Source organism: Thunnus maccoyii, chromosome 15 (genome assembly GCF_910596095.1).
Source record: "Thunnus maccoyii chromosome 15, fThuMac1.1, whole genome shotgun sequence".
In the NCBI taxonomy this organism is placed as follows: domain Eukaryota; kingdom Metazoa; phylum Chordata; class Actinopteri; order Scombriformes; family Scombridae; genus Thunnus; species Thunnus maccoyii.
This window is the reverse complement of record NC_056547.1, coordinates 15,983,650-15,995,932: the sequence shown is the minus strand read 5'-3', so window position 1 is coordinate 15,995,932 and position 12,283 is coordinate 15,983,650. Positions and strand designations below refer to the sequence as shown.

General features: G+C 41.1%; 2 protein-coding genes across 15 annotated transcripts in view; one reads left to right on the top strand and one right to left on the bottom strand.

Moving 5' to 3' along the window:
* Nucleotides 1-9,885, top strand: part of dtnbp1b (dystrobrevin binding protein 1b) — a 69,206-nt gene extending 59,321 nt beyond the window's left edge. For all 7 annotated transcript variants that reach the window (XM_042434623.1, XM_042434627.1, XM_042434621.1 and 4 more), the window contains 3 exons: nucleotides 1,705-1,872; nucleotides 6,078-6,221; nucleotides 6,797-9,885. In XM_042434623.1, the coding sequence (XP_042290557.1) occupies nucleotides 1,705-1,872; nucleotides 6,078-6,221; nucleotides 6,797-7,137 (653 nt within the window). In that variant the 3' untranslated portion in view covers nucleotides 7,138-9,885. The remainder of the gene's footprint in view (nucleotides 1-1,704; nucleotides 1,873-6,077; nucleotides 6,222-6,796) is intronic.
* Nucleotides 9,886-10,559: 674 nt separating this feature from the next.
* jarid2b (jumonji, AT rich interactive domain 2b) overlaps nucleotides 10,560-12,283 on the bottom strand; it is a 107,089-nt gene continuing 105,365 nt past the window's right edge. For all 8 annotated transcript variants that reach the window (XM_042434613.1, XM_042434615.1, XM_042434609.1 and 5 more), the window contains one exon: nucleotides 10,560-12,212. In XM_042434613.1, coding sequence (XP_042290547.1) covers nucleotides 11,982-12,212 — 231 coding nt within the window. In that variant the 3' untranslated portion in view covers nucleotides 10,560-11,981. The remainder of the gene's footprint in view (nucleotides 12,213-12,283) is intronic.

Genomic DNA, 12,283 nt, shown 5'->3' with positions numbered 1-12,283 from the left:
AGAAAAATATAGACTATCATTCAATTTTAATTGTCCTCACATTCTGTGTTGGCATCAACAGGTTTAAGTTTATACCTCTCATAGAACCTCTCCCATCACTTCTGGAAACCCCTTTTTCTTTTTCTGCAAGCCTTTTACTTGGTCATTTCCTAAAGTATAATTTTTGAATTTATAGAGTATTCTTGATTCCTTTTATTTAGGACAGTGTTTCCTGGTAGAGAAAAATGAACAAAACTCAAATTGGCAATGCATCTCTTTAGCCCCTCACTCCCTAAATGGGATGTTTTTGTCCGTATTAATCCAGGAGCAAAGATATGGGTCACATGAGACATTTTATATGTAGCAGCCTGGCTCTTTCTACAGTAGTTAGTGTCAGTGAGTGGTCTTATATAATGCTGCCGTCCATCAGAGGGAGACAAGAGAACTAAAGAGACAGCCTGTCTGAGACTCTAGGCTGCAGCAGTGCCCAAACACACACACACAAACACAAACACAAACACACCCCACACACACACACACACACAGTGTATCTCTACTCGCAGGGTCATACTTTCAATCGCTCCGTCACTTGCATATGCTCCTCCTTCTCCCGCCCTGTCCCCACGGATTGCCCAGACGTCTTAAACTACCAGGACAGGGCCAAGTGCCCTGTTGAGGCCAATCAGTCTGCCCCAGACTCCTGCCTAGACCAATCAGAATCCAATAAATAACTTGCCAAGGCCAGTCACATCTAAAAACGACTCTTGTTTTAGAATGATGCTTCGCAAGAGTTTTGCAAAATAATTGCTTGCCATTTGTTTTTTTTTTAAATATAAAATGTTATTGCTGTCAAACAAAAGCATGACGTGTGCTTATTTGGAATGAAGATAACAATAAATTTCTCATTTATATTCTCGTTTGCAGTTTGAAGAGGCCTAATAGGCTAAAGAATAGTCAATAAATAATAGATAAGAGACTCCTATTTAAATTCAAGTTGCAATACAACAAACACAGATGTCAATTGTTTTGCAAGAAAGCAGTGATTCATCTGGAAACTTCGCTTTAATGACACAGCATGACTGAGGATACAGACAGCAGGAGAGGAGTCTCCGTTTATTAAAGCGTGTGCAGCACAAGAGGTTGCATGTGTGAAACCGGTCCCTCCCGTGCAGCACGCAGCAGACAGGGTATTGAGTTACTGGGAGCTGGGGAATCGAAGAATATATGAAGTCTGTGCGGCACTGAGCTCTATGTCGTTCTGCTTCAGTAAAGATTGACCCCGGCCCGAGGGTTGAGTTTGGCTGCCTTTTATCTGCCATAGTACTCATTATTTTTAGTCACCATACTTTTGCTACAACTAAGGTTTTTGTCATTGAAAGAAATTCGTATTGTGATTGTGTTCAAAATATTATCTCAAAAAAAGAGGGATTGTCTTTATTGCAATCCCCAAGACAGAAAAAAACAGATTTCCATGAAATTTGGTGATCAGCTGGACTTTGAGGCAAGGAAAATTCGACAAGTGGTTACCAAGATCTGGGATACCCATCATTTGACCTTTGTAATTATTCAGACGTGACTATGAATCTATTGGAGACTTGATTATAATTTTAAAGGTTATGTTTGCAGGAATTGTTCTCTTTTGCTCCAGGCTTGTGTTTTCTAGGTGCCTTGTAGATTTCTCTGATCTCGTCTCATGTCCGTAACTTTCTTCTCCTGTGTTTCCAGTGGAGCTGGACGCGGAGCACGCACAGAGAGTCCCCGGGGCAGAACAGGGAGGGGTCCCGCCTCCCCAGGTCAAGCTGAAAGAAAGGCAGAAGTTCTTTGAGGAGGCCTTCCAGCAAGACATGGAGCAGTATCTGTCTACCGGATACCTACAGATCGCTGAGAGGAGAGGTGAGACGGAGGAGCGGTGCAGTCAGAAGTTCATCACAGAGATCGTAGTCATGCTCTTTGATGATATTTTAACGGCTCAAAATTTAGCGTTTCTTGTGGTCTGAGGCGTGCAAAGGAAAATGTCAAGGAGTTAAGGTTTAAGTAGTGGTGCCTATAACCTATTCAAGGGGGAATGCAAAGCCAATCCAGCATTCAAATGAATTAATTCCAGAGTCCTGATACCATCAGCCAAAACCTTCACACTTGGACTATATCACAAGATTGAGCCATAATAGCTTTCTCCAGCGAGGCTCCACACTCTGAGTGGCTGTCGCTAAACACACAAGGAGAGCCATTAGTTTGAAAAATGCCACAGCACCATATAAATGAAGTCTTCCACTGGGATTGTAATAGAATCCTGCTGCAGTTTACCCTATGTATTACTGCTATAAGCCTGTGCTAAAATATCCGAAGGATGTGTAGAAATGAGGGACCGGGTGAAATATGCACCCTGCACTGAAAGATGTATTGGACTCTGGTGGCCCAGCGTTTGTAATGTGATTTTTCTTCTTCCTTTGCTCATCTATCCTCCTTCTTTAATCCTCTGGAAATGGCTTATTAGAGAGGATTGTCAAGCAGTAAGAAAGGAGAGAGAGAGATGGAGCGCAAGGAAAGAGACTTAACAAGAAGGAGAGAGAAACTTAACTGTCACTCAGAACAGCTTTTTTTTTTTTTCTTTTTTTTTTAAATCAATGCAGTGTTTTTCATAATGAACCTCTGACAAAAAACAATCACCAAAGTAGTGATTGAAATACTCAGAATGAAATACTCATTATCCAAAGACCAGTCAGAATCTTGTGTAGCCTACATTCATTCACGGTAAAAGACAGTGGAGATGTTTACATTTAGACTTCACACTTCCAATGATGTGATTCACAGTACAAAAGCAAGCATGTGGGCTGCTTGACAAAAATCCACAACAGAATAATTTGAGTCAACCAGTCATAATTGCTGTAAGAATATTTGTAATCAGTTACAGAGGAGGCTCATTATTCTGGTGAAACACATCTGAAAATAAAGCTACCGTACGAGAGCCGAATAACACGCGGCACACTGTGACTCATTATCCTTCAGGCAGCTACAAATCCCTACAGCAGGGCGGCGCCACTGAGGAGAGCAAAGATAGTGCCGGAAACACCGAGAATGAAGGGAGAGAGATGGAGAGAATAAACTGTAAGGAGACAGAGAGAAACGGAGAGAAACGGCAGCGGATGTCATACTGTAAGCCACTGAGGCATCAAAAAGCTCAGGTCTCAATGGTCTTATACACACACACACACACACACACACACACACACACACACGCACACACACACATGCACACACATACTCTCTGCAATCTCACTGCAAAAAACAGTCCTTCCCAGCAGGGGAACCTTTTAGACAAGGTCACAGTTGGGCTAAAAGAAGAACATGTTGGAGGCAATGACATGGAAATGATGTTCTCAAAGCAGCACTTTCTGGACCAAGACTTTCACAACACAGCCGTAGCGTCGGTTCAAGTGTGTGTTCGTGCACATTTGTTTATTTTTGTTCATGCGCCGGAAACACAGATCCATTTGGGGCTGAAAACTGAATCAACATCCTCTATACTATGTTTTATGAGGCTGAATAGCGGCTCTGTGATGGTAATTGCATAGCTGACAGGCGAGATATGGAAATGCACATGAGAGGAGGCTGCATACTGAGAAGTCATTAGCGAGCATTAAACCCTGGTTCCTCTAAGATGTGTCACAGAAAACACCACTGCTGCTGTTCCTAAAGAGGAGAAGAGAGACTGAGGGAAATGTGTGTGCAGGAGTGGTTTTTGTATGCGTCTAAGTTTAAATATTACACAGCGTTCCCATTTATTTGTGTATATGCATTTCATGAATCCGACACTGTGTGTTTATGCATTTAGAATCAGCTTATGTGTAAAGATTGGCAATTTATGTGGATATCTCCGATAAATTGCCAAAGTTTAGGCATCTGAAATTATGACATTTGTGTGTCTATAGTATATGTGTGTGATGTTCTATGTGTGTGTTGCTGTTTTAAAGACGAAGAGACTTTGGTAGGCAGTCTCCATGGGAAATAACATTCCCCTTCTTTCTCTCTTTCTTCACTCTTTCTTCTGCTCTCCCTCCTTGTGCCGCCCTCCTCTGCTCTCCTCATTTCCTTGAGGTACGGTAGCCAATGACATCCTCTCTCACTGCTGTTCGCCGACCAGTCATCTCCCACTTTCCTCTTGTGTTCGCAACTCTGCCACCCCCACACCCTAACCCCCACCCCACCCCCACCCCCCTCTCCCCCCATCCCCTTCATCCCCCACAGTGCACTGACTGGCTGTTTGTGACGCATGCAGCACATCATGACAGTGAACGGTGGGGTGGGGTGGGGGGGTGGGGAGGGTGCTGTACCGTTGCAAGGTGGTGAATTCAGGACTGTAGAAGTTGTTGTAGAGCATTAGCTGGTGTGTAAGAGGAGTTTCCAATGATTTTGTTCAATACTGCTTATCAAACAACAAGCTAGTTTTCCAGTTTTAAAGCTGCTTTAGCCATATTCATATAGAACGTCAACACAGACAAAATAAAAGACTGGTTAGGTTTGTTGATTCACTTTTTTTGGTTAAAAAGGTAAACTTTACTATATTACCCAATTACATGTCATAAAAATTATGCTGACAATATAGAATCAGCCACAATAAAATTACTGTTATGTTGAATATAAAGTTAAACCACTTTCTGATTTTACTTGATGTTCCTTGGACGGACTGTCAATCTTTCATTCCATTGTGCATAAATTGAATTTTGTAAGGTATTTTAAAGAAACCCAGCTCTGGTATAACATTAGCATTATTCATTTCTTTAAGTGTGGATATACACATTTGAATTCTCTTTCAGGAGGCTTGTTGCTTCTGAGCCACTGAAATATAACTGTCCACTTAAAGGATAGGTTCACATTTTTTTCAAGTCTGTCTTAAAACAATACTCACATGCCCACATGTACATTGAAAGAGATATTGTTTGCAGTTGTTCTTAATCTCCATACCGGCCCTGAAAGTATGCCTTCCTAATGCAAAATCAATGTAAGTAATGTAGAACAAAGTCCAGTCCAGTCCTCGCTTTGTGCAAAAATACACTCCAAAATTCAGCCAAAGCTAATATGAGACCTGATTAATCTCAATTACTCAAATAAAGTGGGTACCTACCAAAGTTAGAATCTTTTTACTGTGAAATTCCCTATTTTTTCCATCTTTTACATTGGAATGGCATTCTTCAGAGCCTGTATGGACAGGATTACAGCAACCAATAGGCGCTTTTGGACCAGAGGAACTTTCTCATATTTCTAAGAACTGTTTGAGGAACTACTACCTTTTCATAGTGTGCGCACTGCAGGAACTGGGAACAATTGTAATTCTTAGAATGCCGTTTTGAGGTACTTTTTTTTAGCTCCTACTTCAGGGTAGGTACTCTCCCAGCACATGAGGAACCTTGAGTGATGTAAGTGTACATTGATTGGTTGAACACATGAGCCAATGCAGCACCAGCAACCGCCATTTTTAAAAACCTATGTGAAGTGTTAGCCATGTAAACAACAGCTCTTAACATCCGACACACGGACAAATGGACCAACAGTGAAGTCCAGGCTTTATTGAGCCTATTTGCAATGGAGGAAATACAATTCAATTTTGTTGTTGTTGTATCTTGCACTGAAGTGACATTGCTATCAACTGTCAGCCAGCTTACATCACTTCAGCATTCCTATTGGTGGCACGAATAAAGGTATGTTGTTCTCCAGGTAGTTCCTCTCAGAGAGATCCCAGAACTGTTTGGTCCAAAAGCGCCTAATAACTCTTTAAATGTACTTCAAAAATGTGAACCTATCCTTTAATGATGTTGTAGGTGTTGCTTGTCGCTTTCTTATACAGCTTCCTACTCACAGTGACACCTGCCAGTCCATTACTTGTACTAATGCTTTGGATCATGAGGTAAACGGAATGTCCCTTGTACACAAGCTCACCCATTTCAAAGTCCATCCAGCTTGAATGTGCCCATTTGCTTCTGCCTTGCAAATTTTTGGAAAGAAAGACAGACTGTCTTCCTGAACTCAGCCCCTTGCTGCTACCTTCTGGATGCGACAGTGTTGTGTGAGGCTAATATCTTGCTATTCCATGTTGTGTCCAGAGCCAATAGGAAGCATGTCGTCCATGGAGGTGAACGTGGACATGCTGGAGCAGATGGATCTGATGGACATGTCTGACCATGAGGCCCTAGATGTGTTTCTGCACTCTGGGGGAGAGGACAACAGTGCTGCCTCTCCTGTCACAGGTAGGAAACCACACACACACATATATACACTAAAGTCATTTGATCTATAATAATACATGCAACACTTATTTACTGCAGTGGAATAACATGCTACAACTAACTGATATCGAAGAACGCACTGAAGCAGGAATATGTGACTCAGAAGATTGACAAGCATAATGTCTGGGCATGATGCACCAACACCATCTGTCCACATCTGCTTGGGGAAAATTTTTGTTACAGTGAACAACCCACAGCATTTAACTGACAGCTAGTTTTCGTCTAAAAAATAATTTGATGCCAATAAATCTGCTACATTTTATGACTGCACACGACTGAGCCCGGCCAAATTCTAGCAAGTTTAAACAAAACCTGTGAAGTAATTCCAACAACTTGAACAGAGATCCAAAGATCTCAGTTTATTTGCAGCTGTAGCGCTGAGACAGCAAATAAATAATGAATAATAATAAATAATAGACTTGTCTAGGTTTTTAAAGGTACACTTCCCCACCGATTTGTGCAAACCATGAAAGGTTTCCTAGTGTGTATCTTTTTTTTTAAAAAACAAAGTTATACGTGGTTCTTCTTTCTCCCAGGTCCAGATGTTGAGTCCTTCACCACAGAAATCAGTCTCCAGGTTCCCACCCAGGCCGAGCTGCGCCACAAGCTTTCCTCCCTTTCGTCCACCTGCACTGACTCAGCCAGCCAGGACACGGAGGCAGGAGAGGAGGACGAGGAAGAGGACGAAGAGGAGACTGAGCAAGGAGGAGGAGGAGGAGGAGGCGTCGGAGGATCGGCGGGAGGAAGGAGGAGAAGGCCCCCGGTGGTGGTGACGCTGGACGAAGAGGAAGTGCACCCCGATACAGCGCTGGTGGACAGCGTGGACCAAGAGGACCAGACCAGTAAAGACTGTGAGAAAAGCAGGTCGGAGGTTTGAGGAGAGATGGACTGGATTTAAACACAAACACACAAACACATAGAGCTGCCAAATCAAACTCGGATATATTCTCATTCTTTTCATCGTGAAGAAACATTTAGGCTGCACTAACTGCCACATGACCTTGCCTTAAAAAGATCATTGATGTGAGTTTTTAGTTCTAATTGAATCTAGTGTGATAGATCTGCCATCAGCGCTGAGTGACTTTACACGCACATCAGTAGTGATTTTACATGCACATCAATAGTTTGCTCTAATATTCAGTTTCTGTGTTTGTGCATGTTGAGACCAGGCTGCTGATAAGTGATGAGGTCATACAGAAGCACACACTAAAATCAACCATATGTCCTTTTTGAGGTTATTTGCGGTCATGCTCCGTGCTAACACTTTAGCGTTCGCTGTGCTGACAGACTGCAGCTGTCAAATATTATTGCATGTGAGACTAGTAAAATTTCCACAGAATATAAAAAAATATGATGGCATTTTTGCTGCAGGTCACATGGGTAAGATATGTTTATAATCAGGAAAAGTAAGTCTTATTTGGACTTTCTTAAATGTGTGTGATGATTTCTTTGGTCAGTTCACCCAAATTATGAAAAAAAACTGTTTTCTCATTAGCTATTCAGATAGTTTTGCTTATATCTGCCCAGGTTTCTCCATATCTGTGCTTAGATTTCCTCTGCTGCAGTGCAGTGTTGTTTTGATTGCTTAAAAAGTTGAGAAATTACATTTAAGAACTTCAACAGCAACTTGTTTTACCAGAAGCAATGTCCCAGTTACACTAGATAATCCACAGACCTCTCTGTTAACACCTGTAACAGTGACTACAGTATTTCTTTAATTTCTCAAAACATGGGCTAATAAAATCAAAACTGCCTGCATGGCTAGATACCGATGGAGGTAACTGAGAAAATGTGTTGTTTTTTTTCATGTGTAAACTGCCTTAAACAAAGCAAATGCTTGAGCATTAGCACAGAGCATGTAGATAAACGATCTGCAAGAAGCACATGGATGAATTTGTCATTAATTTATGGATTAGCTGAACCCCCAAAGTTTGTTGCATTCTTTTAAGTGGTCTATGAGCTAGACTCTGCAATACTGGATGTAAACAACCATTTAGGTAACACTTTTGTGCCATTGGTTTTGGTAAACTTGGCCTAATACTGGCAGTCATTTGGCAGTAGGTCATTTACCACATAGTACTGTATAGCTGACAGACTGGTGGACTTCAGGTATCAGGATATTACTGATTTAACACACACACACACACACACACACACACACACACACACACAGAGGAGAGTAACCCTTTGCCATTCCTTTAACCAATAACGTTGGGGTAAACTCCTCCTTTTGAACAAGGACCAAATCCCTGTTTGGACTGTGTGCTATGCACTGGAAAACACCCAGATGGTTTAACAGAATCCAGATCTTTTTGTACAGAAATGTTGACATTTGTGCGATGTGACAGCATTACTCCTTCCTTTCTTTTCCCCTGCCTACAATTTCTGACTCGTTGGTAATAAATGTTTCTCCCCCCCACCATTGTTAAATTTTCATCTAAGCATTTCAGGAGCAAGTTAAAGAATGAAATGTGAGCACAATTTAGGGTTTGAACATGTTAACAGTCCCCGTGCGTTCACTCTTGATTTACAGGCCTGCCCGAGCTCTCGACTAATGGAAAGCAGAAACGGTGAAGAATTGGAAAGGCGAGTACAGAGCAAGAGAGGTTCTGAAAGGAGTTTTCTTTTGAGGGACAATATGATGTTAATCAGTTATTACAGTTAAATGTTTGTTTTTTTTTAAACTGAAAAATAAGAAAAAGCAATACCAGTATTATGCTGAGAGTAAATGACATTTGAAGGCTGAGAGTGGATGTGTTGCGTTATTGTGAATAGGAAACAGTCACTGTCGATGCGTGACAGTCATTCCAGTGCACTTTAATTAAAGCTATGAAGAACTGCAGGATCCTCCAACAGTTAGCATGCACAACGTGTGGTGTGTGAATAGCGCAATAAGCTCCATGTATAATGAACATTAGATCACTTGTAGTATATCCCACACCAATACTGCAGCTTACTGTGGAGCTTGGTAATGTCATGGTACCACCTGTTTGTCATTTTTGCCGACGGACAAGTTTCTCACTGCAGTGTCTCGACATTTATATTGTTATAAAAGGGTGAGTTCACTCAAATTACAGCAAAACATTTTCTCATTTATGGCTACTAGTATCTATCTAGTAATGCAGATCATTTTGATTTTATTTGCCCAGGTTTTAAAATGCCCAATACAATGGAGGTGAATGGAATGAAACAATCCACAGACCTCACCGTCAACAGTTTGGATTCTTTTGACTAATTGGGACTACTTGTTTGGCAGAAAGTAGTTTCAACTAAACAAGAGGTAATTGAGAAGATCTGCCAGAAAATAAATTTAAATAAAAAATTTGAAGTTGTTAAAAACATTGTTTTGTCTCGCAGTTTAAGTCAAAACTCTGCACACAAAGAGAGACACAAGCAGGTTGGAAAGTAATGACAGTGAATTGTCGGTAAGTTTTTATTAAACCTTAAGTACAAACTGCAAAAGTAAAAAACTGTCAATATAACCAACATGAGACTCTCTTTCCGAATGGAGGGAAAGGCCGAGATGCGGCACTAATAAATTAAGTCACCAGAGACCCCACTGTGAGCAAGTAGTTTATACTGTAGAAAATGGAAGAAACAAACACACAAAAAATGAACTGAAAAACAAACAAAAATCCCATCAGAATAAAATATATTGTAAGGCCATAAAAACTTGACAACCACGTTTTTTTTATGTTGAAAACACCCGACTTGGTATTTCATTAAATAGTCCTAAAACAGTTCAGTCTTCTGCGAGGGACGACAACCAACAAACTGGATTATAGGATTTTTCCTTGACAGTCACCACTGGCAAGCTCAGTGCAACATGAGTAGCTACTACATTTTTGTTGAATTTTCAGTAATGAAAATGTAAAAACCCATTTTTTTTTTTGTGAACATATCTTTTTTTTCCCTTTTCTTTAAAAAAGTAAAGCTAAACAAACAAAACTAGGTTGGGGGGCAGTCGTTGGCTACTCAATATCTTCTTTCTTAGTGATATAAGCAGCACTTAAAATTTTTATACACGTTTACCAGAGCAACCCTGTAAGCATGAAACTCACACAGATGAAGAAAGGGAAATGTAAGGCTTTTTCTTCATCAAGCACTCTCCTCTGGAACTTTTTCTCTTCTCTTCCTTCCTTTCTTTCTTCCTTAACCCCAGAAAAAGGCTCAAGTATTTAAAGAAATTTACAGGATTATGTACAAAAAGTTGATGTTTTGTTTGTGTTGGAGTTTTTCCTCTCTCTAAAAAAAAAAAAAAAATCACTCATAATATATCTGCAAAAAGGGAAAAAAATGCAAAAGCCAAAAAACAAAAGACAAAAGAAAAAAAAAAAAAAAACAAAACTTGGATTTGATATTTCACATTTTACACTCTTTGACTAGTGGCTCTACTTGAGATAACATCAGATCAACAAAAGTAAAAAACACAAAATAATAATAATAATATAATATAATAATTAATGTTTACTGGTACAGATGAAACAAGAGGACTGGAAGAATGGAATGTTAACACGATTGCACATCTAGAACCAGAAAAGCCTGAAAGCCTTTCTGCCCTGTGGGGTGGGGGTTGCGCGAGCTAGCTGTTAGCTGATAGCAGGCGCTAACCCCCAGATTTTAATTTGTGTTGTTATACAGTAATTATAACCAACAGCACCAATAAAATGGATCTCCTCGCTAAGTATCAGGCACAGTTTTCACTTGCTAGCGAAGGAGGAATCCCTCCATACTACCAGGAAGTGAGGTGAGCGGTGACCTTTCACAGGTCAAGCAGCTGTAGCTCTGCCCCCTCTCACATCCACCAACGAACAGAAACATCCACAATGACAAAAAAAAAAAAAAAATTACACAGAAGACTTCTCGCAAAAAACCTAGCAAAAACAAAGCTAAAATTCAAAATAGATGTTGAAAAAACATAGCTAACCAACAATAAACCAACATCGTCTGTCTTTCAAGTTTTTACCTCGCGTCGCCAACCCCCCCCCCCCCCCTTTTTTTTTTTTTTTAAAACAATGCAGCTGCATCAAGAAATAATAAAAATCAATAAACAATAAAAAAGGACCCCTCTTCCTCAAACCAAGGACAGAGAGAAACTTTGGGTAACTACTTGATGTCATTTTCATTTCAGAAAACCGGGGAGAAAAAAAAAAGGCCGCCTTTTCATTCGTCCCATGTTCACAGTTGAGTGACGCGTGATGAGAAAGGATGGGGTTCAGTCTCAGGGGCGACAAGAGGGCAGGAAAGAGTGATGCAAGAAAAAGGTAACAAATGTAACCCATTTCAGTTAAGGGAAGATGGTTGGGTGGAGGTAAAGAGTACAACAGGGCCCGTCAAGTCTTCTTGTGAACTTGTAATGCTTGTAATGTTGTAAAGGACGACTTAAAGAGGGGGGGTGGGGATTCTAAAATCATCCAAGAATAAAAACAAATTCTTCTTTCACACTAGTGCAAAAAAGACATCTTGCTTTTCTTTTTTTCTTTTTTATAAACAAGCCTGTCATTCTAAGGGGGGAGGTGAATATCTTTTGGAGAAGGATGGGGAGGGGGCTGAGGTCAGGTGAGGGGATTTTCAAAGCTAAAAAACAACAGATCTTAAATATGGGGTGGTGGAGGAGGGATTGATAGTGATCCTGCTTAATGTAAAAAATCGAGGGAGTCTGGGAGGGTTGGGGGCGGGATATGGGCACAGCGCACAGGGTGACGATGTTGAGGCATCTCCTCAGGACACAGCCGCAGCCTTGGGGATGTGGCTGGAGGACAGGCGTGCCAGGGACACCTCCACGGTGGCGCGCTTTCGGGGACCTCGCTTGGCCGGCGATGCTTTGGCAGGGCTGAGGCCGTGGCAAGGGTCCCCTCCTCCTGCTCCGACAACGACTGCACCGCCACCGCCGCCACCACTCTTTAACATGGCCCGGCCACACACCTGGTTCACCAAACTGTTGATTTGTTCCTGATTGGGGAAGAAGACAAAATTTTACCATTTAAACAATGTCAATATTTCTTGTTTTTTTTTAAATAAAT